General features: G+C 37.0%; 1 protein-coding gene across 1 annotated transcript in view; it reads right to left on the reverse strand.

The window, feature by feature from the left end:
- Positions 1-26,961, reverse strand: part of LOC149801955 (putative ATP-dependent RNA helicase DHX34) — a 99,806-nt gene that overhangs the window by 20,038 nt on the left and 52,807 nt on the right. Inside the window, exons 16-21 of the mRNA XM_089956353.1 lie at positions 16,852-16,938; positions 13,439-13,513; positions 12,776-12,886; positions 6,895-7,050; positions 2,724-2,816; positions 960-1,106 (exon numbers count right to left, since the gene is read on the reverse strand). Of these exons, the coding sequence (XP_089812479.1) occupies positions 960-1,106; positions 2,724-2,816; positions 6,895-7,050; positions 12,776-12,886; positions 13,439-13,513; positions 16,852-16,938 (669 nt within the window). The remainder of the gene's footprint in view (positions 1-959; positions 1,107-2,723; positions 2,817-6,894; positions 7,051-12,775; positions 12,887-13,438; positions 13,514-16,851; positions 16,939-26,961) is intronic.

The following is a 26,961-nucleotide window of genomic DNA, read 5'->3' on the forward strand; positions in this document are numbered from 1 at the left end:
TGCTAATTACAATATGCCTTGTGACAGTGATATATTCCTCTTGCTAATTACAAAATGCCTTGTGACAGTGATATATGCCTCTTGCTAATTATGATATGCCTTGTGACAGTGATATATGCCTCTTGCTAATTACAAAATGCCTTGTGACACTTATATATGCCTCTTGCTAATTACAATATGCCTTGTGACAGTAATATATGCCTCTTGCTAATTACGATATGCCTTGTGACAGTAATATATGCTGCTTGCTAATTATGATATGCCTTGTGACAGTAATATATGCCTCTTGCTAACAACGATATGCCTTGTGACAGTAATATATGCCTCTTGCTAATTACGATATGCCTTGTGATAGGATTGCGTGTTAAAAGTTATTTGTAGTGAAATAAAAAGTCTAGGAACAAAGAGGTAAAATGAACCTGAATTTTAAACTGTTGGATTAATTGAAAGAAACTATAGAATGTTTCTTTTCATTCATTTATAATCAAACTACGTAAAAGTATGACAGCAAAGCAGATCTACATGTTACTATATACGTGAGTTATAAGAATTAGGAAGCATCCTTTGACCTCTGTGAACCAATGGTGACCATAACAGCAATGTAACTAAAATGCTTCAAGAATTATTCACTTTTTGGTTTAAGCTGAAATATGGTAACAGCAGATGGGCATATGGATGGACAAAGGGACAACACAGGGTATCACAATATCCCTACTTTTGATGCTAAAGTAAACCACTAACCCAAATTTTTATGTAAACCACACATTTTTTAAAATAGTTCAAGGCCTTGTCATCTAGAACATCATCACAGGAACGTTCCCACCTCCAAATGATTGCTTTCAGTAGTAGTCACCTCTTATGGAATGCATGAGGATACATCAGGCCAATTCTACATCTCCAAGCCTACTTGGGTAAAAACACAATATAGTTGGTATACTGAAGAAGCTGTGCAACTCTACCTTAGTATGGAAGGCCTGCTCTGAATCACGTTTATAGGAATTACAATCATCTGCTATTGCAACATGTGGATACAATCCACTGCAAAGTATAATTTTTAGCAAACTGATGTCTCGTAATGTAAAGTTGCGACTTTTGTTTGCAGTTTCCTGAAATGATACAGAAAACATGATGAAAAAAATATGAATTAATTTGCCATTTTGTCTGTTCAACTTGGAATATTTGTACCAAATAGCTAAATAAAATATAGCTTTCTTTGAAATGAAAAGATATAAATGTCTATTACATTACTTGCAAACTTTTGCATCAATTACAGCAGAAGGCAGACTTGTAATTCTAAATGCTATTTTCTGTATGAAATATTTTCTGATTATCAGTTATTCATATCTTTTGAATCTGGTGACATCTTCATCTGATATAGTATTTATTTCTCTATGATATATTTCATAATTTTCATAGAAAGTATATTCTCTATTGCTATTCTCAAGAGCTGACCTAAATTAATTTTGGAAACCTCTTAACTTCTTTTGAGAACACAAAAATATCTTTGGATGCAACACAAAATTTATGAAAATCATTTTCAACTTCAGGACAAAGTTTTCCACTGAAACTATTACTAACTTATGTCATGAGGGAAAATGGAATGTAGTACACATTTTTTGTCAATGCTGTGAATATCTAAAAAGTTATGTAAAACACAGATATTTATACAAGTTTAATAAACTTCTCAAACTTCTCCAGTGGGATACCTTATCTATTATAATAAAAAGGACATCACTGATATATACAAAGTCTCTATACATATGGGAACACTAGTAATTGAACAAATTATGATGGATAAATTTGAGTAAAGACCAGTTTATCTCAAAACTAGACTTGCTCAATCTCCCTCTAGGGTAGATTTTAGGTAGAGTCAGAAAGTCCAAATGATGATGTCGCAAAATTAATTGTTTTATTTAATGAAAAACATATTTTTTCCACAGAACATGTGTCTCACCTGTAAACATTATGATTATTATGACACAATCATCTGCTTATGGAAGCAAAAAAGGAATACCTAGCACAGTGTAGATGGGTACAAAAATCTCTGGATATATAGTCTCCTGAAGACTCACTGGAATGCAGCAACTACTGCAAAATATATGTGACTTTCAAAAACTTTAATACCATACCATAACATTGTGGATTATAATGAAAATAATGGCACTGCCAGTCATAAAAGGAGACAATAGGTAGTAACTTGAGAACAGATTGAATTGAACCCTAGAGGTAAGAGTGTGTGTGTGTGTCTGTCTGTCTGTGATTTGGATTTTTAGCATAGCTTTAACAATTTTTCAGTCATATCACTATGCTGTCTGCAGTGTGGCAGTTTATAGTAATGTCTAACACTGGGGCATCATGCCGCAGACATGTAGCATCATGTCCCACCAAGTCACATTATAATGACACCAGGCCAACCAGTCCTAATACTAACCTCTTAATGCTAAACGTCCAGTGAGGCAGCTGCTACTACTATTCTTATAAGTCTTTGGTATGACTCGGCTGGGCTTCAAATCCATGACCCCCTGCATCTGAGGCAGATGCTCTAACTACTTAAGCCACCAAAGTGGTCTCCTTAAGGTAAAAGATAGTTATCTACCTGTACCAGGTTCAGGTTGTATGACAGCATGAACTCTTGTTATTAACATCTGCTTCCAGATCATCAACATCACCATCACTGACCACATAATCCTAAGCAGAGAAAATGTCAATAGAAAGTTACTCACCTGTAGCTTGTTGAGGTTGTGCGACAGTCTGAACTCCAAGTCCTTAACATCTGCTTCCTGATCATCAGCCTCACCATCACTGACCTCATAGTCCTGATCACAGAAAATGTAAGCATCATTGGGACTGGACTTATGTGCAGCAACATACAACTCTAGGAATGTTGTAAGTTCAAGAATACAGAGGAGGATTGGGTCAGAAGAACTGATTTTGGACTTCAATGTTACTGCAAACCATGATTTTCAAGAACAAACAGTGATCATTCTGTAGAAACAACAGGATGCTTTCCCCTATCTAAGAATTTAAATACCAATGAAAATGTCATTTTTCACAAAACCACTAAAATTAATACCCACAAAAATACATGTATATACATGTGGCAATGTAGGAAATCCTCTTCATTTCTGTTCTTTTCCTTTTATAATTTTCTTTCTATACTTTGTATGTTTAGGAAGAACCATTATCTGTCAAAATGTTTGTGATTTAATGAACGGATCTATACAGGAATCATTAGATATATATCTTCTACAGGTAACATTTAATGGTAATATTTTATACAGGTAACATTAGAGGTATATTTTATACAGGTAACATTAGAGGTATATTTTATACAGGTAACATTAGAGGTATATTTTATACAGGTAATGTAAGAGGTATATTTTATACAGGTAACATTAGAGGTATATTTTATACAGGTAACATTAGAGGTATATTTTATACAGGTAACATTAGAGGTATATTTTATACAGGTAACGTTAGAGGTATATTTTATACAGGTAACATTAGAGGTATATTTTATACAGGTAACATTAGAGGTATCTTTTATACTGGAATCATTAGATTATATCTCATACTGGTAACATTCAGATTTTTCAGTTGTTACTCCTTTTTCTGGTTGAAACCATCTTTTTCCTTTGTGAAAGGAGACCATGCATGGAAATCACAGAAATACACTTTTCACAACTTTTCAAAAAAATTATTTTGGGTTCCTGGTCCTATCTGTAGATGAATATAGAAATGCATTATACCAATTATTTCCTTTGAATCTGAGACTGTTCTGGATCTATTTCTCACCCTTTCTATATTCCTAATCTGAATGGCCTCATATAAGCATGATTCATCACAGGATTTTATCCATGAAAGGCACTTTTGGAGGCCTGTTGTTACAAGTTTCTAAAATCTGTTAACTCTAAAATACAGTTAAAGAGAAAAACTTTGTTCTAGTTTACCTTGTCCCATCAATTCAAAAATAATTAGAAATATAATGTATAAAAATGATCTTGCAATTTGTCCTGATTCCTAATAAAATTTATATTTTCATGTAGTACATATTCTAATTTCCTAGTAGTTCTAATCATATTTTTCCAAGTTCCTACTACTGGGTCAAGACCTCCCATATTTCAAGTAATATTTTTGGCTGTTTGTAATTCTTCATCACAACACCTTTTTGCACCAAGCCATAGGAGTTGGGATTTGCTGAAGTTCAAAGTTCATCCCAGTCCAGAGCAGCAGAAGAAGCTACACCTTTCCCTCGATAACTTGTGCACAACGGGGTCCAAGGCATCGACTGCACTATAAGTGAGGATGCAAGCTATCGAGGGACCTCCATAACAATATGAAATGATGCCATCTTCACTGGACATAAAGAAAACCATGAGGAGGGGAGCAAACTGCTGTTTAATGGATGAATACTCGTTTTAAAGTTGTGTTGGGAATAATTTTCAATAAAGTGCTTTTTCTAACAAAGTTCTTTGTTTTTATGAATTAAAAAAAAATACCTTTATTTTCCCGATGCCCACCAATGAGAGATCATTAAAAATGTCCCAACTGGTTTCAACAACTGTCACATGTATGCATAAAAAAATTGTGTATTATATCACTGCTTTATGTTGTTGTTGAGTAGTCTGGTTCCCTGATCCGTATGCTCCCTGCTTTGCTTGCTATGAGAATGGAGTGCAACACAAAGAGCATACTAATCAGGGAACCAGACTACTTATTGATTCAAATTCACAATCAAACAAGATTCCTTTTATCAAAAAAAAAAAAAAAAAAAAAAAAAACACAAACAAAAACAAAAACAATAAGGAACATTTTGTTCATGAAACAGCCGTCATTGTTAAAGTCATTTTTTTATTGTTCTGTTAGTAAAATATTGATGCAATGATTTCATTGCTAGTAATAGTGAAACTCCTCATCCGTGAGGAAATCTCCAAGTGCTAAATCAATAATTATAAATTAACTACAAACCCTGAAACTAGCTTCTCATTAATAAAACATATCTATGAAACATAATGTCACATCATCAAATACTCATTTCGTTTGGTTGTCTTGCTATCTTTGATCACAATTGTGAATGAGTATGCTAATTTAAGGTAGTTTAATTATATTACATTCACAAGACACTAGTTGGATTTGCAGGCCTTTTAACTTTTCATTTATTTGACCCCCTTCATTTGATACAAAAGACTAATTAACATCGTAAGCTTTTAATTCAGTGCAACAATACAACAAATACCAATATGATGGCAACAAATACTTAAGCAAATTAGGTATCAAAACATCATTGGCACTTAGGTTCTCACAGAAATGCTCGCGGTCATAGCTGTTACAGTAGATTGACATATTTCACATTTGAATACAACATTATACAGTGTATTTATGATTATTACACTGAAAACTAAAAGATATAACTAAAACACGCATTTCACTTGATAAAAAAACTTATTTAATTGGTATTTATTTATTATAGTGCTGCCTCAAGTAGGCGTTAGCGCCATTTTCATTGACTGAAATTTCATTACATACTGTTATTTACGGTGTATTAAGAATGTAGTTTGGAAATAAATTTTAACAAAATACACGACTTCTTATTAAAAGTAAATAATTTCATAACATTGATTCAAATTTCCATGTCATATCAACCATTTTCAACGATAAAATGAGCGATATATCAAGGTTTCATTTACCAATTTTGATCACAATTTTCTTCAAGTTAACAAATATGGGTCAAATTATTGGTACCTTCTAGTAAAAAAAAAATGGGATCCATGACTGACCCCGTGTTATAAGTGGGTTAGTGAGTTATCGAGGGAGTGGTGTATCTAGACTATCTAAACCAGTGTTGAGGGAAGTGTCTTCATCAGCTAATAGGAGTGCTGAATCATCAGCATACTGACTTGTCAGCTATTCAGAATTGCTTATATTTATACCAGTTATATCTCAATTGTTCTTTTACAGCAGAATATACTACTCTAGAGCTATTGTGAGACATGGCGGGGGGAGGGGGTCATCCTGTCAGACCCTACACTGCATAGGGAAAAATTGAGAGCAGTGTCTATTATCTAGCACACAGCTAGCTATATCATCATAAAAGGTTTGAAACCATTTAAAGACAGACAGGCAAAATTAGAAATATTCTAAGGACTTCTCAATAAAAGACTATTCTGTTGAATCAAAAGCTTTTTCAAAATCAATAAAAACTAAAAGTACTGGGATGTCATCTTCTTCTGAATAAAAAATGAGGCATGTACAATCACCAATATATTGACCCCCCCTTCCAAAAAAACTTGATTGCGTTTCATTTATTATGAGTGGTAATGCCTTCTCTATTCTGTAAACAACAGATGGTGATGAGATCTTTAGATCAAGATTCAAGAGAGAAGGGTCACAAATGTTTAAGAAAAAAATTGCTTTCCTAGTTTTGTGGCTTGCATAGAAGAATTTTTTTATAAACAGATCTAGATTTATGTTCTACATACTTGTATTCCTCAGCAAGGGCAGAAAAAATAAGATTGTGCAAAAAGACTGAAAGAGCCCTGACAGCTATTCAACAACTAGTTATGTAACGGATGCATTTGTATGCAGGCATTTATGTGTGTAATGTGTATATATTTTTATGTATGTAACACTATATGCATTGAAAATTAGCAATATACTTGTATATGTATATAGTTTGACCAAATAAAATTTTAAAAAAACAACTTTAATTAAACACAAAACCCCCAAAACAAATAATTAGAAATATGCTCATATTCTACTGCTAAATCATTACAGGTTATGGCATACTGATTAGCAACATAGCTATAAAACTTAAATCCATCAGTGAAAATTCAATAATGGTTTAGAGTTAATTTTAATAGGGCACGTTTTAGTTATAACAGATAAGACATTTACATCTTCCTCCAGCTTTAGAAATTTTCTTTTGCGCGACTCTTTAGCAGTTTCTTTTCTAAGTTCTCCAAGCTTCTTTCTCTCTCCGTGCTTTTGCCGTCTCTCTTCACTTGTCAAGTACTGTTGATCTTCAACAACTCTGTCCAATAATCCATGATCCTAAAAACAAAATAAAATGATTAAGTGAATCAGGTTAAATTTGTACAACATTTGGAATGTGCTAGAAAGTAGAAAGCAAAATTTTAAATTTAATGAATCTTTGAGAATATTTACCAAATCACATTAACTTTAGAGGATATAAGCCTGCTACCTCCTGAATTCAGCCCTAATAACAAAAATAACAATAGTCTTTGTTCTTTTGTGTCTATATCATATAAACAAGGGGCAAAAACTCTTGACCATTACCTACCCTTGATGCCGCAATTTATTGCTAGCTTTTAAGCTGAGCGAAATGCCAACAAGAATGCTCGCATGGTTCTGAAGTAATGTGACTGGGAGAGTATTCTTGAATATATATAATTTAATTAACGAGTTCCTTGATGGGACTGATGCTCTACTGGGTGAAAAGAATTTCCAAGAATTCAAGATAAGACTAATTTTTCCTTTCAACTGTCAAGTGTTGAAACTATCTCCAATATTATTCTGCAAGTTTTTCAAATTAGCTGCAGTGGTGGACACAGTGGATGTCAGTTTGGCACCATTTTCATTTAGGATAAAGTGGACATCATTAGAAGTCTTTTGGTGAAAACCCCATGTCATAATGATCATCTATTCAGAGGGAGTAGTGACAACAAGATTTTTAAGACAGTTGTCATTGCACCATTTACATTTATTACCTACTAGATGTCATATGAAGTCTGTTGGTCCTACATACAGAATATCCTTCTTATGATCTGAATGTGTGTCCATTAGATGGGGACAGAAAGAAAGAAGATGGGATTGGATAAATAAAATCCAAAGCCCCTCCGAACTGACTTGGATCACCCATCTATTTTAAGGAAGTAGGTTGCAAATTGAGATTGGAAATTGCAGAAAAGTCAGTATTATGATTTAGAAGGATTTGAGGGGAGGAGAAACCTGCTTTCTTGCTTGCCTCCCCCCTCCCCCCATAAGGTTGCCTTCTAAACTGGTTAGGCTGTTGCCTCCTGGTATTAGGCTGGGATCAGAACTGAATCTGTAACATAAATGATCCATTTTCCTCTGATCACCTATGCTGTGGCAGGGACATTTTAAAAAACTGTGCTGGCTAGGTGGTATAATGGAGGTGCAGTTCTTGAGCTACCTGCCTCTGAACTTCTTAAATTTTGCCTTCAAAGACTTTTGGCAAGCCAAATGGCATAATTTGTATTGCTAATAAGGTATGATGTGGCTGGAGTGACATGGAACGCAAACATCTGTCATGTTGTTTCAGGTTGAGATCCACTGAGGTAGTCAGAACATTTGCCACAGAATGGTTGAGATCCACTAAGGCAGTCGCACATTTGCCACTGAATGACTGAGCTGCTCTGTTACTGACCTGAGCAATTTGAGCTTTTGTCTCCGAGGAATGATCATTGTTTGATTTTTCTGCATACTGAAAATTGTTAATGAAGCCAAGTCTAACATCAAAGACACAACAACATTTTGAACTAGCTCTGATGCAGCATAAAACAAGTTCTTGTCTGTATAAAAAGGATGGGTAGATATGTGGACAGTTGCTACAATCTTATCCATAAGAAAGGAGTTCATTATAGAAGGCATTTGAGTGTGTTTTGTACCAGCATGAGGAATATATTGCTGGTACCTGGCTTACAAAAAAGAAAGCCTTAGCATTCCCCAGCTCACAGATTCTTCCAGACAGATTTCTAATCTTGACTAACTAGGGAAGCAGCTGGAAAGATGGTGTCTCTTCCTCATCACTGATATCTACCAAAGCTTTGATCTAATAGTCATGCGTGGCAGTAGGCGGTGGATGGCATTCTGAAGCTGACAACAACTGGTATATCTCTTCAATGGCAGTCTAAAATTTTTACCAAGTCCACTATATGGTTGGATCTGAGTAAGACTGATGTTCAGGAGTACATTCACTCAATGTGTGTAGTATCCCATTCAGGTTCTGCTTCCATATCTGGATAAACCTTCCCCAGTGGCATCTCTATACAAGTCACAGTAACTTCCTTGTAGGTAAGTCATGAAAATAAAGTAAGCAGACTCTGTCAGATGAAGGTGTCATACCAGTACAGTGGCTGGTCTGCCAGGAGTATAGTCAGCATATCTGTCAGCTGTTCAGAGAGCTGTCTAGTTGGCACCAGTAACAGTCATGCCATGGGCATGGCTGTATGGACAGATCTGTCACTAAAATCCCAAATCATAATGTGTCTGTGTAGCTGCAGGAGCAGCATGACAGATGGATCTATCACTATGATCCTCATAGTTGAATTGAGACAGATATGTAGGCATGGCTATACAGGTGGATATATCACTAAGATCCACATAATTGAAGAGAGACAGAAATGGAGGCATGGCTATACAGATGAATCTATCACTAAGATCCCCATAGTTGAAGAGAGACAAATGTGGGCATGGCTATACAGATCGATCTGTCAATAAGATCCATATAGTTGAAGAGAGACACAGATGTAGGCATGGCTATACAGGTGGATATATCACTAAGATCCACATAATTGAAGAGAGACAGAGATGGAGGCATGGCTATACAGATGAATCTATCACTAAGATCCCCATAGTTCAAGAGAGACACAGATGTAGACATGGCTATACAGGTGGATATATCACTAAGATCCCCATAGTTGAAGAGAGACAGATGTGGGCATGGCTATACAGATGGATCTGTCAATAAGATCCATATAGTTGAAGAGAGACACAGATGTAGGCATGGCTATACAGGTGGATATATCACTAAGATCGCCATAGTTGAAGAGAGACAGAGATGTAGCCATGGCTATACAGATGAATCTATCACTAAGATCGCCATAGTTGAAGAGAGACACAGATGTAGGCATGGCTATACAGATGAATCTATCACTAAGATCCCTGTAGTTGAAGAGAGACAGAGATGTAGACATGGCTATACAGGTGGATATATCAATAAGATCCTTAAGATGCAGACCTGCCAGCCCAACAAGACCTTCTCAGTAAGGCAGTCAATTTTTACCTGTAAGTTGGACCAGTTTTCAGTAAGGTGTAACAAAATATCATGTACTGCTATTGTCAAGTTGGAAAACATGAATTAAAAAGTCCATAAGTTTGATTCAAGACTGATGCAGAGATGGTAATCATTGCACTTAGCTCAAAAGTTTGTAAAGTTTACTTGAACCTTACTTAACTCCAGTACAGTTTCATAAACTACAATTCATCCTTCCCCGTAGTTGAAGAGAGACAGAGATGTAGGCATGGCTGTACAGGTGGATATATCACTAAGATCCCCATAGTTGAAGAGAGACAGAGATGTAGGCATGGCTATACAGGTGGATATATCACTAAGATCCCCATAGTTGAAGAGAGACAGAGATGTAGGCATGGCTATACAGATGGATATATCACTAAGATCCCCATAGTTGAAGAGAGACAGAGATGTAGGCATGGCTATACAGGTGGATATATCACTAAGATCCCCATAGTTGAAGAGAGACAGAGATGTAGGCATGGCTATACAGATGGATATATCACTAAGATCCCCATAGTTGAAGAGAGACAGAGATGTAGGCATGGCTATACAGGTGGATATATCACTAAGATCCCCATAGTTGAAGAGAGACAGAGATGTAGGCATGGCTATACAGATGGATATATCACTAAGATCCCCATAGTTGAAGAGAGACAGAGATGTAGGCATGGCTATACAGGTGGATATATCACTAAGATCCCCATAGTTGAAGAGAGACAGAGATGTAGGCATGGCTATACAGGTGGATATATCACTAAGATCCCCATAGTTGAAGAGAGACAGATGTGGGCATGGCTATACAGATGGATCAATCACTAAGATCCCCACAGTTTAAGAGAGACTGAGATGTAGGCATGGCAATACAGATGGATCTATCACTAAGATCCCCATAGTTGAAAAGAGACACAGATGTAGGCATGGCTATACAGATGAATCTATCACTAAGATCCCTGTAGCTGAAGAGAGACAGAGATGTAGGCATGGCAATACAGATGGATATATCAGTAAGATCCCTAAGATGTAGACCTACCAGCCCAACAAGACCTTCTCAGTAAGGCAGTCAATTTTTACCTGTAAGTTGGACCAGTTTTCAGTAAGGTGTAACAAAATATCATGTACTGCTATTGTCAAGTTGGAAAACATGAATTAAAAAGTCCATAAGTTTGATTCAAGACTGAAGCAGAGATGGCAAACATTGCACTCAGCTCAAAAGTTTGTAAAGTTTACTTGAACCTTACTTAACTCCAGTACAAAATTTGCCCAGAATTTATTGTGTCATTGTTTTTAAACCAGACTAAACATCTGTAATTCAAAGGTGTATGACTACAAAATTCCATCATTTTGTAAATGTTGTACTTTAGGTGGGGTAATATCCCTCACCAGGTTCGCAAGGGACTCGGTTTTTGGATGAATGCTTTATATGTCTGTGTTGTTCTTGCAAGATCCCTCATTTCTTTTCTTTTGACTGCTTTATGCAAGACAGCACTCCATACTTCCTCAGATCAAATGGTGCACACATTGCAAATTGAGGACTGAAGTACATTTTGTACATGCCAGACATGACTTGTGTGAATCTACCCTGGCCTTAAACTTCTTGCATTTGATGCACTTCATCCATTGAAATGACACAAGAATACAAACCTGCATACATTAACATTGCAGTATGTTATGTGTTAATAATTCACTAAGAACACCCAATAATGGCAAGAAAACAATAGGCCATGCACACTAAAACATAAATGACAACATGCATCAATGACAGTATATTGTACTAAGTCCAAGAAAATCGCAAATTCGCAAATATACTGGATGTGATGTGATTTGGATTTTTAACGTAACTTTAACAATTTTTCAGTCATATTGCTACGATGTCTGCAATGTGGCAGTTTATAGTGATGTCTAGCACTGGGGCCACCATGCCACAGACATGTAGCATAATGTCCCACCCAGTCACATTATCCTGTGACCAGGTCGACCAGTCCTAACGCTAACTTCTTGATGCTGAGCTCCAAGCGAGGCAGCTGTTAATACCATTTTTGTAAGTCATTGGTATGACTCAGCTGTGGATCGAAACCCATGACCTCCCATATCCAAGGCAGATGCTCTAACCACTAGGCCACCAGAGCGGTACAAATATACTGGAAAAAATTCAAAAATAATTTATACCATTAAAATGTACATCAATATGGATTGACAGGAGATTTCCCATATAATGCTGACTGTGCAAAAGCCAAGTTTAAAAACAAGTGACACCTGGTGGGGGCAATAGGAGTTAATGGACAAGAGATGTTGCCCTTTGTCTATACAATACAGACAGAAAATTAATTTTTTTTTTCTTCTTTTTTAGCAGGGTTGAATTTAGAAGGTAGCAGGTTTATACCTCCAAATGCTAACGTGATTGGGAATGTATCTATAGGAGAAATCTACATATATGAGATTCTTTTAAAGAAAACCTCCATTTGCCACCTTGAAATCATGTACATATTATTACAGCCGTATATGGCCTTGAATCTGCTAATTAAAATGTTTAATAAAACATCAGGGGCATCCAAATTCAATGAAGAGGAGATAAGTAGTTCTCCTGTTTAAAAAGCTAAAAAAGCAACATAGTTGGGGTATTATAAGTATATTTTTCGGAACATAAAATAAACTTTCTAAATAATGAGGTTGCCCTTGAATCATGAACAGGGTACAGAAAATTGTACACGTCCTAATTACCTGCAGAAGTTCTTTGAACTGTTTCTTCAGTTTGACCATTTCATAAAACCTTTGCTCTTCAAGTCCTCTTCTCTTACACCATTTCCTTGTTCCATGACCATCTGCTTTGACCTGAATAAAAGTAAATACAAGTAGCAGGATCAGATTCAATGTTTCCAACTGGTCAATTAGGTCCAACAGCCAAAGAAAGCAATTTAAGTGAGTCACTGGCTACAACTCCCTGCAGACTGACAATATCTAATTTGTACATATCCTTTGACTGTTTTCGAAATGAAGTCTTATCCAAAATCTAACATATGCAAAAGTAACATAAGTTGAAATCTGAAATTGGCATAATTATTAAAAATCAATCAACAGATAAAATCTTGTAAAAAGAATGTGTGAGGAGGAGCAAGTCTACTTTTATCAATCTTGTCTGTAGTCCTAATATGTTAGATTCATTTAAATGGGTTACAATCTGAAAAAGGACTGGATGCTAGTCTTCACAAACCATAGGTAATAATGATGCAAAAAAAAAGGCAAGGTGTATAATTTCATGAAAGACTATTAAAACAGTTAAATATTAATTCTGAATTTTTTAATGCTTACCTGAACATTTGTGTTTAAATTGATAAAATTAATTTGCAACCATATCCAATAATTTTATCATCAACTTAAACATACCTTTATCCATTCATCAAATGCATTTAAAAGAGTAAATGGATCTCCATGCTCGGACTCAAGTGGCTTTCTGGCAGCCTGAAATGAATATTTAGTTTAGCAAAGTTCCTCAGAGGGACTAAAGCTCTTTGAACCAAAGAATTTGTAGGAATTCATAATTCCATTTCTTGCCTCATTTTATTTTATTTAGCTGTTGAGTTTTTGCATCAATGAAGATATTCTTGAGAAATTCCAACACACCAAATCTGGTCAAAGAAAATATTTTGTTAAATGTTTGAATTTTGGCTGTTTCAGCAAACTTTACTTGGGACCCAGAGAAGGTACTTTTATTGTGGTGTAGTCACCCATAGATGCAATTTAGAATTTTGTATCATTTTCATATGAACTCTACAAGTAACCAGAGTACCCTGGCATACATGTCTCTAGAAGAAGAAGAGTTACTAAACTGGTTTCATTCAAACCTTTCTGCAGATATATCCACAAACTGGGTTTGACTCAAATCAATTCATCCTTGTTTGCATTATAATCCTCACAAACTATTACAGATAAAAAACCCAAGTCAAAAAAACCCTGATCATAACCCTGATATCAATATCAAAGTACTGACTATCAGCTTGTTTACTGAAACATAACAACCACCTTTCCCTTATGTTTTAGGACACCAAAAAATAATTCTCTGAACTAAAAATGAAACTGTCTGAAAACTAAAGGTTGATAGTGGGGGGGGGGGGCAAAATCAATTTTTATTTTTATTTCCAAAAAGAGAGCCAAGTAACAACTGTTTTAGCAATGTAGATGCAAAAAAATCAAAATCTTTATGGATCAACTACTTACTGCAAGAAATGTTTTACTGTTAACTCCACGTTGATATGACTATCTATTCAACAGGACAACCATTTACAAACTTTTAAAGATGGTAGCTGTGGCAGCCATTTTGTTAGGCCTAATCTATATCATTTTAATTTTAAACCAGCAACATAGCACTAGAAATATTTAAGTGGAAATTCCATGTTGATACAACTATTTATTCAGAACGAGTAGCAGTAACAAAATTATCAAGATGACCTCCACTGCAACCATTTTGAAGGTCTAATTGCCACCACATAGTGAAAAGAGTTGTAGTGAAAACTCAACGTTAACACAAAAATCTCTTCAAGAAAAGTAGCAAGGAACAATAATAAGATCGTCAAGATAGCCAATATGTTAGACATCAGAGACCAGCCATATTCACATTTGGGAAAAAACAGCTGCTTCAGTTCCCAAAGATTGTTACAGTAACATTAATATTAGGCCAAATTACTATGCTTTTATGGCAAGATTGGTAATGAAGGATCTATCCACTTTTAAAACAATGAAGATGAGATGCAGCATGCCTCATGTTTGAAATATATACTCTTGTAGGTGCCCACTATTAAAATCCAGCCAGGTGAGGTTTCCACATTTACCTCCATCAGTACCTGTGTGGAAACAGCAATGAAATCAAAATTGTTTAATGCTGAAGTCTGCTGTTCTGTACAGCTGACCCATACGTAAACCTCTTCTGATAAATTGTGTTAATTTTTACTGGTAATTATTTTCAGCCAATCAGCAACCTTCATTCTTTGAAATACAGTTGTCTAACATCCACAACATATAGGATGCTTCTGTAACTCATAAAATAATTAGTTTGCTGTGACCTAAAATCAAATTTAACTTCCATAATAATTATTCATAATAAACAGTAGTTTGTCTTGAAACCCTCAACAAATATGTAATTGTCTCACAATTACTGTTTTCAATATAAAAAGAATTTATTTCAATTTTGGGCCCCGAGTGGCCGAGTGGTCTAAAGCGCTGTCCGTTACGGATCACTGCCATCTCACCTCTGTCTGCATGGGTCCGAGTCTCGGAATCAGCCAATGTGGGTATGTGAGAAAGCTTGCCAGTAGCTTCACGTGGGTCGGTGGTTCTTTCTGGGGTTTTCCTGGGTTCTTCCTCCACCATTAATACTGGCCGCCATCTATAGCCTATCGTGTGCTGAAAAATGGCGTTAAACCCTACAACAACAACAACATTTCAATTCTGAGAACCCAGCATAATGATAAACTGATAATATTTTCCATAAAAGAATACAAGTAACTCTCTGAAACCTCTTTATATATGAAAAAAATGTATTTTGGTTCCTATGTGAATATATAGTGTATATCCTAAGTTAAATGAATTTTGTTGCAAAATGCAGGACAATGAAAAAGGGAGGTAATCTGACATTGTTAATTAAGCTTCTGTTCAATAAAAACTTTTCAAGAATTATTGCATTTCTCAACCTTTTGATTACATAAAATTGATACCATCTGCCTTTCTTCCATTAGTGAGACATGTCTGGCAAATATGTATATGAAAGGAGTGTGTGTATTATGATTGCCATCTAAAAGGAAAGTAAATCTTGAAACCCACTTTTCTTTCTTCACAGACTTCAATTGTCATGACCAATGAGAGTCCAAGAAGTCGCTTTTGGCATTAATGAATTCCCAAGTTAAATATTTTATAAATTATCACTGGAATATGTTCCCTTGACCATTTAAACCAGTGTACACAGTATAGAGAGAAATTTAACTGTAATAAAATCAAACATTCAAGAAAATCGATGAATAATATGGATAAATAAGTTTCTTTGTTAAAATGGTTACAGAAACAAGGTACCAAACATAACATATATTGATCATAGTGGTCCTGTTTCACCTGGGTGATGAACTAGCTTTGATAAAATAGGGAAACATACACAATTTTCTATGACTGTAATGTTGACCCCAGCTAAAAAAAAAAGCACGTGCATGTTCCACAAAATGAATTGTCTTAGCTTTGCATTGATTCCTCCCAAATATGAAGAGACTCCATCAATGGGCTAGGAAATATATGCATATGAAAAAACTTTAACAAAACCTAAATGCACACTGGATGCAGGAACAATTACTCAAGGCAATCCCATCTTCAACCAATGGGAAGTAAAATATATAAATAATTTCTAGAATTTATTTAACATGAAACTATGAATTATACTAATTCTGTTCTGTTCTCAAGGTGCCTTTGTCAAACTAAAATAGTATTATATTATTAACATTCTCCACAACAAAAAAATATATGGGTGATACAAGATTCAATAGGTTTATTGGGCCAAATGGCAACAAACCTTCATGGGTGAACAGGATTGCTGTTTCTGAGGGCATGTCAATCAAAAATAATCACTGTCTGCTCTGAGAAATTAAATAAAAGAAAAATGTTCCTACACCATGCAATCTTTTACAAATTATTGGTGAAATGTCCTTGTTGTTATGACAACTGAAATTAAGACACATTGAATTTTGTTCAAATGTCTAAAACAAGAAAAAGATTCTGACATTTCCGCTTCCTTTCACTAGCTAGTGAAAAAAGATACTCACAACTGCATCTTGGTCAGTGTGGGCACGACTGGTAAATGGTGACTGGACACTCATGGCTGCTGCAATTGACAACACTGGATCTATCATCTGAAAATAAAATTCAAGTGTGTATGTTTTGAGCTTAACAACAATTCTGCACAAAAAAAGCACTAATTAAAAGTTAAATTCCAATAATGCAAAGATAATCTAAGCAGTAATATGAATACTGATGGCATGAAGGGTTGAAGTCTTACCACCTTACATATGGCATAGTGGGTTGAAGTAATATTCATCTAAATATGGCATGGATGGTTGAAGTGGTATCACTTTACATGTAGCATGGTGGCTTGAAGTGATATTAATTTACACATGGCATGGTAGGTTGAAACGATATCACTTTACACATGGCATGGTGGGTTGAGGTGATATAATTTTACATATGGCATAGTGGGTTGAAGTGATATTAATTTACACATGGCATGGTGGACTGAAGTGATATCATTTTACATATGGCATGGTGAGTTGAAGTGATATAATTTTACAGATGGCATAGAGGGTAGAAGTGATACTGATGTACACATGGCATGGTGGGTTGAAGTGACATCACTTTACACACATGGCATGGAGGATTGAAGTCATATTACTTTAAGCACATGGCATGGAAGGTTGAACTGATATTGATGTACACATGGCATGGAATGATTAAGTGATATTTATGTACACATGGCATGGAGGGTTGAATTGATATTGATGTACACATGGCATGGAATGATTAAGTGATATTTATGTACACATGGCATGGAGGGTTTGAATGTTTATAAGTTACATATGCCATGGATGGTAACAGCGATATTAATTTACATAAAATCAGAGGAAAGAATGTAATTTCAGACACAAGATCAACTATTCCAAATAAAAGTAAATATGTAGTCAAACATGATAAACATGTTAAAATTCTTTAAAAGGCATATAAACTAAAAGATAATGATAGCAAAAGATATAAAATCCTTATACATTAGGGTCAAAATTTGTTCTTAAAATGCTTTCTTTTACAAAGTCCAAGATTTTCTCTGGGGTACATCAACCTCTATACTGATTTCACTTTTTTCTAAAAATTCTGTCACACAGGGTGGAAGTGAAAACACTAAGCAAGAATGTGTTTGTCTTTCAATAGACACTGACAAGGTATACACTCTTGCTGAGGTCCAGCTATTTGTGTCCAAACATGTGGCACAATACAACTAATAACTATAATTATATGGGGTATGCCACTTTCAATGATGGGTTTGATCATTTCCATCCCAAATATTTGCCAGTATTTAGGACATGAAAACCAAGTTTTCCTAGTAAAATACGTTTCTTTGAGAATATTTACCCAATTATAATACCTTAAGAGAACAACTACTACCTCGCAAATCCAGCCCTCCCAGATACTACTTTTAGCTAAAGGGAGCTAAAAGTTGTCTGCTGACCTATGTGGCAGTCAGGCAGAGTGATCTCCCCTTGGGTATAAGAAGCTCCCAGTTACTACTGGAGTGGAAGGCATACTCTCTGTGCATGTAACTGCAGGGATCCTGGGAGGGTGTATGTGTATTATGATTGGGTCAGTATTCTTGAAGAAACATATTTTACTAGGAAAACTTGGTTTCTTCTTTAAATACATTACCCAATCATATTACCTTAGGAGACTAGGTAAGAGGAGGAGGGAGGTACATCCCCCTACCCCAGAGATACCACCTGTGGTCCCCTAAGGTATATGAGACAGCTTCTAGGTAACTTGACTGGAGGGTCTCTATGTGTCAGGGCACGGCTTCAAGTATTTCCCACCGCAAATCCAGCGGAAGTCATGAAGCCATGTCTTAAGAAGTCAATTGACCTGGAAAGGTGATATGTTGAGCTGTGGATCTAGGTCCTACCAGATTGAATTGGGCTGTTGGGATGACAGATCTTGTTGATAAAAGCTTGAGAATGTGGACTCCAATTTCCATCCCACATCCTAAATGGTGTCAGTTAGTTCTGGACGAATGCTAGTCTGGTGGCTCTAACCTCCTGAGCCAAGCTGGGGTTATTTTATTATATGTAAGGCAAATAACTCACTTAATCCAGGATTAGATAGTGTCGATATATCCTCCTGTCCTGTCTTCAAAGGTAGAAAGATGCATGATCTCCCTCAACACAACGGTATTGTTTTATTAAGGTGCAACTTCAAAGCCCGAACTGGGTCTTGTATGTGGCCTTCAGCTGATGTGTCCTGATGAGACAGCGGTTTCATGACGAAAGTCTGGTTATCCATGGTTATGAAAGAGGATGCTATCATGAGTAAGACTGACCCAACTTGTTGCAAATGCATGTAATTCAGGTCTGCTGATAGGGCATGTATTTCGCTAATTCTGCCTGCGGTCTCTAATGTCATAAGGAAGTGGGTCTTGTATAAAAGAAGTACCAGAGATACCCCTGAAATTGGTTCAAAAAGTTTCTTGTTCAGCCAGGTTACTACCCAAGATATGTTCAGCTTGGGCATAGGGTTAATGTTTCAGCCATGTTGGCTAGTATGTCAGACAAGTCCTTGTTTTATCCTATACCCTCTCTTCCATGGTGATTAAAAGTGTCTGTGATTGTGGAGCAGTAACCTTTTATTGTATTCGGTGCTAACGCTCTCTCTTCAAACAGCCGGAGGAGAAAATTAGCTATCTTTGGTATTGGAGAGGCAGGATATGTTTATTTGTTGACCAATGACGGAAAATGTGCCATTTGCCTTCGTATGCTTTCAGAGTGGAGGGCCTTCATGCCTGAGCGAGTCTCACCATGACTGGTTGCAAGAATTGTTTAACTGTGAGGGCCTGTATAATAAGATCCAGACATGCAGATTCAGTAGCTCTGGGTAGGGATGAAACAATTGCCATCATCATTGTTTGAGTAGATGTGGGAAAACCAGAATTTTCCAAGGAGTTTCTGATGCAAGATTGATGAGGTCCATGATCAAAGACTTCTTCCATCTCAGTGGTGCAATGAGGATGAGGAGACAGGCTGAGTCTCTTGCTTTCTGTATCAGATGTGTTGGAGGGTAGGCATATGCATCCAAGTCATTCCAATCTAGAGATAGAGCATCAACTGCCAAAGCTTTTGGGTTGAGAACTGGAGAGACAAAGATTGGGAGTTTGGTATTCCATCTTGTTGCAAACATGTCCACTAATGGTCCATCCTACTGGTACATATCTGAGTTGACTGTTCTGAGACAAAGAATTGGCCAGTACATTTAGGCATCCCAGGATATGGTGAAGGTGTATCTGGATTTGTTGTTGGCAACACCACCTTAAAAGGTCTCACACCATGATGCAAAGGTCTAGGGTCTTGGTTCTTCCTTGTCGTTTGAGATAAGTTACTACTGAGTAGTTAGAGAAAATGAGAACTCCCTTGCCCTTTAAACATTCCTGCCACCAGTGAAAGGCTTTCACATGGCCTTCATCTCCAAAAGATTGATATGCAGCTGGTGTTCCTTGGGAGACCATGCACTGCTGGCTTCCCAAAAGGATGGTAGTAGATGCTCTCCTGAGCCTTTCATACTTCCAAAATAGCCTTAAACCATCAAATCTACTTGGATTAAACCGGTTTGAATCGGTTTTTAACCAGGATAAACTGGACTGAACTAATTTGAACTTGATAGAACCAGTTTGATCCAGATTGAAAAAGTTGCAACCTCAGCACATAGTGTAATCTCAGGCAGCTGCACTTACAGAACATTTCTGCCACGTTACAAGTTGGTGCCTCAAATGTATACAGATGGGGATAGGTTGGTCCAGTGGGCAAATTTTTGGCCTCCTTTGGGACAGAAGAATCATCTGCACTGTGCACATAAAAACACGACCTAGGACAATGAGGTCTGCTATCGAGTTGAGCAAGCCTAGTAGGCAAAGTAATTCCTGTATGGATAGAATTTTCTCTAAAGTAATGAACCCAATATGTTGGCTTCTCAATGCTTGATCCTGAGGGAGATGAACAATGATGCCAGTGAAATGAGTCCCAATGTGAGTGCCCTGAATTGGTATATGATGTTGTTGGTGAATCTCAGGAATGTCCTGGAAGCCTTGTGAACTGGGACATAAAAGTATGCATCTTTCATGTCCACACTAATGGCAAAGCCTCCTTTTTGAATGGCATTCCAAAATGCACTGTGATGTTTACATTGAGAACCAAGGGGCATGAATGAAATGACTGAAGGCAATGAGTGTAGGCAGAGTGCCTTTGCCTTTGGGACCAAGAACAATCTGGGATAAAACCCCGGAGAAATGTTGGAATGAACGATAAGATCCTTGGCTTGCGAGAAATGTGGGCATGGCTGGGTGGAGCTTTGTTAGGATGGTTTTCAGAGGTTTGTGTCCTATGTGTGGACCTTGGGTGTTTCTGTTGATTTCTCATACTATCCCTGTATTGATGATGTGGTTGCAAGGAAGGAAACTAGTCTCCTTAGTTACTTGTTTACAGACTTGCTGGCCATTGAAAGGATGGTTAGTGGATAAATGCTGTGTTCTTAGCGTGGCCTCATGGTGGTCCTTCAGGAAATGTAAATTTGTTGCTGTACATACGGCATTGGTCACAATTTGTTTAGCTGCTCTTTTCAGTACTTGGGCCATTCTTGAGACCAATTCCCATGCATGCACTGAGGTTTTTGTTGTGGGAGAAGAGAAGCTTGTTCCATGTATTGGAAGACAGCCCAAGAGATGAAGTCCAAGATCAAAGGTATAGCAATAATATTGTGCACAAACAGCCCCATGTGTTCAAATGCCATCTGATTTATACATATGGAAATGTAGCTTTTTTCTTCCCCAAAGTGGCAAAATCACTGGAGTTTCCAAATGAAATAATGGTATATGGCCAAGGTAGAACCACCAACGAACTGATGATAAACACAGGTCTGAATATCCATAACTCTCCCAGACTTTGGAAGTAATTAAAGCTTGACTCTTCCATTGCATCATAAGATGAAGAGATGCTGGAACTATACTCCAGGCTGCTGATGGAGTGGGAGGAGGAGGCTAGAGCTCTGAGGATCAAAAGCATAAAACATCCTTAATTGTGATTTGGAAAGCTGAATCTTCCTGTGACATCTGATAATCTAGAGGTGACGAAATCACTTGAGAACAAACAACATCTTCTGGTTTCATGAGGTGAGGCTAAGGTCTCTTGTAATGTATGAAAGTTAGCTGGCGAAGAGTGACAAGGTCTTCCAGTCACTAAACTCACAGAATGCCCCGAATTAGAATGTGATTTTGAGACAGCCATTGAATAGAGTCTCTTCTCATGGCAGAGTGTAGACATATTGTGAAGTGACATCTACTGAAGCACGAGGAACTGTTCTTGGCATCGTGATGAATGAGTGTCTTGAAGAGCTGTGTGAGTTAAACCAGTCCCTGCACGTCTGTAAAAGTCGGGTTGGACATAATGGAAGCAGGGCTGTTAGTGATTGAGCCCATAACAGTGTACTTTTGGCCCTTTGCGATCCTTAGTATATGGCCTAGGCCAGTCAAAACGGAAATAGGCCATCCATGTGGGGAGGATAGCATTAGGATAACTCAGTTTTGGGACAGGTTAAGGGATGTTTGATCCATGTAACCATCTGTATGGCTGCTGAGTGAAAGGGAATTTGGCTGTTTGTTAAGCTATGTCCCTTGCTGTTCTGCAAAAGGAATCTAGTCAAGCTCTGAGGAGGGAGATGCCAATAATACTGAGTCCTGAATGTGTCAATGTCCAGCACTTCATGGCTGAAGGGTAAGAGTTGATCGATCTCCCTTGTCACCAGAAAGTCTCACACCGAGGAAAGGTCAGCATGTGGACTGGTGATCTCTTTGTTCTGAGCTGTGCATTTCTGTGCTTTGCCTATAGTTCTAATCTGTAAGACAAATACAGCAAAACATGTAAAACTGTAGCCCTACACCTGTCTTTTAGAAAATAATATCAGTGCAGAGCTAAATCTTAAAAAGTTGAGCCAGAAATTATTAACAGATAGTCTAATAAAGTAATGAACTGTATAAGTAAAATACAATGACAATACCACCTGTCAGGAGGAGAAGTATAACATGTGATGTTTGAATACAGTGTGGGCACAGAGACATACCAAATGAAGATTACCTGGAAAAAAGTGATAACAAATGATCTGTTATAATACCACCTGTAGGTATGGTCAAGGGTAGCATGTACAGGTAGAATCATTCCAAAGCTAAGGATGCCACTGTAAAGGAAACTCATCTGTATGTACCAGAAATGATGGAATTATACACATACAAGGAGTCTCTTACAAGCATAAAGACATGTACACATAAAAATATTGTAGCCCAAACCTATCTTGTGAAGTCGCACAGGCTACCCTAGCAAGTGACTAAGTGTTGCCTATAGAAACATGCATGAGCAAGATGAGGTTGAGTAAACCGTGTATGAAAAGCTTAACTATATTTTCCGATCAGTGCGGAAGAAATACATAAATAAACACAGGTGTCTGCATTAAAACAAAAACCTTCACAAAAAAGGGAACTGAGGCATCATTATAGATATGTATAAAGTAGATGAGATAATATTCATTATGAGGCAATTATGAGGAAAAAGGCCCACAGACCACCTGTTAAAGTAAATCTTACAAGTGGTGCCAAGATGCTACAAAATGCCTTGGAATAGAAACTCACAGAAATGTACCCATTTGTAATGGAATTACACGTATATTAGGAATTTTATAAGCACCAGAGAGTTGTATATACAAAATAATTACAGCCCTAACTGAATGTGAAGTCACTTAGGCTCCCCATGCAAATACCTAAATGTGTGACATTAAAGTTTTAGAAAATTGTAAAGGCAGAACTTTGTCGACATAGGAAGAGAATGTGTGTGTAATTTGTATTTTTAACATAGTTTTAAAAAATTTCAGTCATATTGCTATGATGTCTGCTGTGTAGCAGTTTATGGTGATGTTTAGCACTGGGGCATCATGTAGCCAACTCACATTATCCTGACGCCAGGCTGACCAGTCCTAGTACTAACCTCTTAACGCTGGGCATCTAGCGAGGCAGCTGTAAGAACCATTTTTAGAAGTCTTTGGTATAACTTGACCTGGGTTCGAACCTGTGACCCCCTGCATCCGAAGTTGACACTCTAACCCAATGGTGGGCAAACTACAGCCCGCAGGCCGCATGTGGCCCACCAAGGGCTTTCATGCAGCCTGCCAAGGGTTTTCATGCAGCCTAGGAACAAGTCATCATTTGTACTGACTCTGTTTATGTTACTCTGTTTATCAAATAAATGTGCTTCTTTTGAAGTTTAAGTTTAAGTTTTCAAATATTAAAAACATATTAACAACTGAAAATTAATCAGATGTTATTTAGAAAAACCTTTTGTTTTTGCTATTTCAAATATTAATTATTTTACCTAATGAACTATGCGGCCCATGACAAGGTGTAAATTTGTTTATGCGGCACTTACACTGGAAAGTTTGCCCACCTCTGCTGTAACCACTAGGCCACTGGAGTGGTTCCATGGGAAGAGACAAAGTTGGAAATATAGACCAAGGATACTTTCCTTAGAAGTGAAAAAACTCCTCCAACTTGTAATGGTATATCATCCATGTAGATTCTGGCTTTTGGGAGGCCTCTCATGATGAAAGTGTGCTTCTTGGCATCAGCAGAAGTAGTAACTGAGAGGTTCTTAGATTTTTTGGCCAACAATTAATTTACATAAGGGGAGATCACTCTGCCTGATCACTACATAGGTAGGCAGACAAATTTTAGCTCCCTTTAAGTAAAAGTAGTATCTGGGAGAGTATCTGGGAGGGCTGGATTTGCAAGGTAGTTCTCCTAAGGTATTATGATAATATACCTCCTAAGGTATTATGATAATATATTTAAAGAAGAAGTTTATATGATATTTTGATATTTATTTTTGTAATAGATGAGGCCACTATACTGAATCTTCCAATCGAAACAGGTAACAGCTGGGCAGCTTTGACTGAGTTATTTTTAATTTCATTACCCTTAATATGAATGTGACTAGGCGACCAACCACACAAAATACCTTTCCTGATTTTATTAGTAAATAAATCCCATTTCTGCAAGCAGGGCCAACAAGAGGAGGGGGCAACCAGGGGTCCCCGGGGCCAGGGATCATAAGTGGGCCCAGGCTAAACAACACTTTTTAAATTTATTAAAGAAAAATTTTGTCTGAACAAGAACTAGGAGGCCCATGTGTTTCTCACCCAGGACCCGTGATGGTTCTCTATGGCCCTGTCTGCAAGATCTGGAAAATTAATGTGTTGTCAAAGTTAAGGTGATGGATCTTACTACTCATTTAGCTTTGAACTTGCCAATTCATGTGACCTAGCCCAACCAATGGGAAGTTACCTAATTATTCTGGAACCTTCCAACACCCAGAAGCCACTGAAAACTTAACCCCAAGACATCATTAGGTCTTATTATTAAGATTATTATTAGTAATTGTCAACACATATGTAAGCATCTATTTATAGCTCCTATGTAATATTACACTCATAACAGGCTCAGGTCAAGCAGGCAAAATCTAAATAAAGATATTCTGTACAATTCACAGCCATGAATGAAAGTTACAACAATTACATAAAATCATGTACCGTGTGTGTGTGTGTGTGTGTGTGTGTGTGTGTGTGTGTGTGTGTGTGTGTGTGATTTGGATTTTTAACGTAGCTTTAACAATTTTTCAGTCATATCGCTACGATGTCTGCAGTGTGACAGTTTATAGTGATGTCTAGCACTGGGGCATCATGCCGCAGACATGTAGCATGATGTCCCACCCAGTCACATTATCCTGACACCAGGTCAACCAGTCCTAACACTAACCTCTTAATGCTGAGTGCCAAGCGAGGTAGCTGTTAGTACCATTTTTGTAAATCTTTGGTATGACTCGGCCGGGGATCGAACCCACAACCTCCCGCATCCAAGGCAGAAGCTCTAACCACTAGGCCATAGGAGCGGTCAAAAATCATGTACCAGGAGTTATAATATATATATATATATATATATATATATATATATATATATATATATATATATATATGGCAGACAAACACTTTACAGTATTGATGAATGTGGCCGATGGTACTGAAGATGTTGGACCACCCAGGTTTAGACGATAGTAATGGCTAATTTGCCTCAACACGGAAGCTTTCCAAAGGGAAAGTCCTAAAAGCTCACAGACATCTGCAGTTAAGATCTGCAAGATAACCTGCACACAATCAAACCTTTGTTAAGTTTTGATCCGATAAAACAAGGTGGCTACTTTATGTGTTTTCTTTATGAAAGCTTCTCCGATGAGATGTCCAACTAGATGGTCATTCGTGCCTGTCTGGATCTGAACCCACAATGAATGTCTGATATTAGTCTGCTGTTAGTTTGTTTGATTCAAGATACCATACGAGTCTGTCATTTATCATTAATTTCAGTAGTACCAGTGGTTTCAACATTCTGATCATGATCCATTGGGTGATTTTACATAAATTTCAAATAGCACTCAGGTTTTATGCCTCACATTCCTGAGAATTGGAATATGTGATTAATAACCACAAGTGTTAATATGTATCAGACTGGGACTCTTTAATGATACCCTGATGTCTTTCCATACTGCCAAAGAACTTAGTCCCTGGTTCATAAAATAAAAATTATTGACATCCCTACTCAATAATCATACATACACTTACTAGGCATGAAAAGACAAATGGACACATGCAATCAACTTTTATACCCTGCATCCATCTCTTCCCCTAGGTACTTATTCCTTAGGTCATAACTCTGAAACTATGCAGATTCCTATCTTTTAACCACATATTTACTTACTGGGCATGAAAGGATATACTGATATATACAACTGACTTTGTACCCTGGGTCCACCTCTACCCCATAGTATTTAGCCTTAGCCTAGCTTAGTCATAAAACTATATAGATTTCCATCCTATAACCATATATTAACTTACTGGACATGAAAGGATAAATGTATACATGTAACTGACATTGGTCCCAGAGTCCATCCTTACCCAACAAGGGACTAAGTCCCCTGGGTCATGACATGAAAATGATGAAGATCTCAACTCTGCAGCCATATACATCCTTGCTGGGCATGAGAAGA

Source organism: Sinohyriopsis cumingii, chromosome 4 (genome assembly GCF_028554795.1).
Source record: "Sinohyriopsis cumingii isolate HCF-2022 chromosome 4, ASM2855479v2, whole genome shotgun sequence".
NCBI classification, from domain to species: Eukaryota; Metazoa; Mollusca; class Bivalvia; order Unionida; family Unionidae; genus Sinohyriopsis; species Sinohyriopsis cumingii.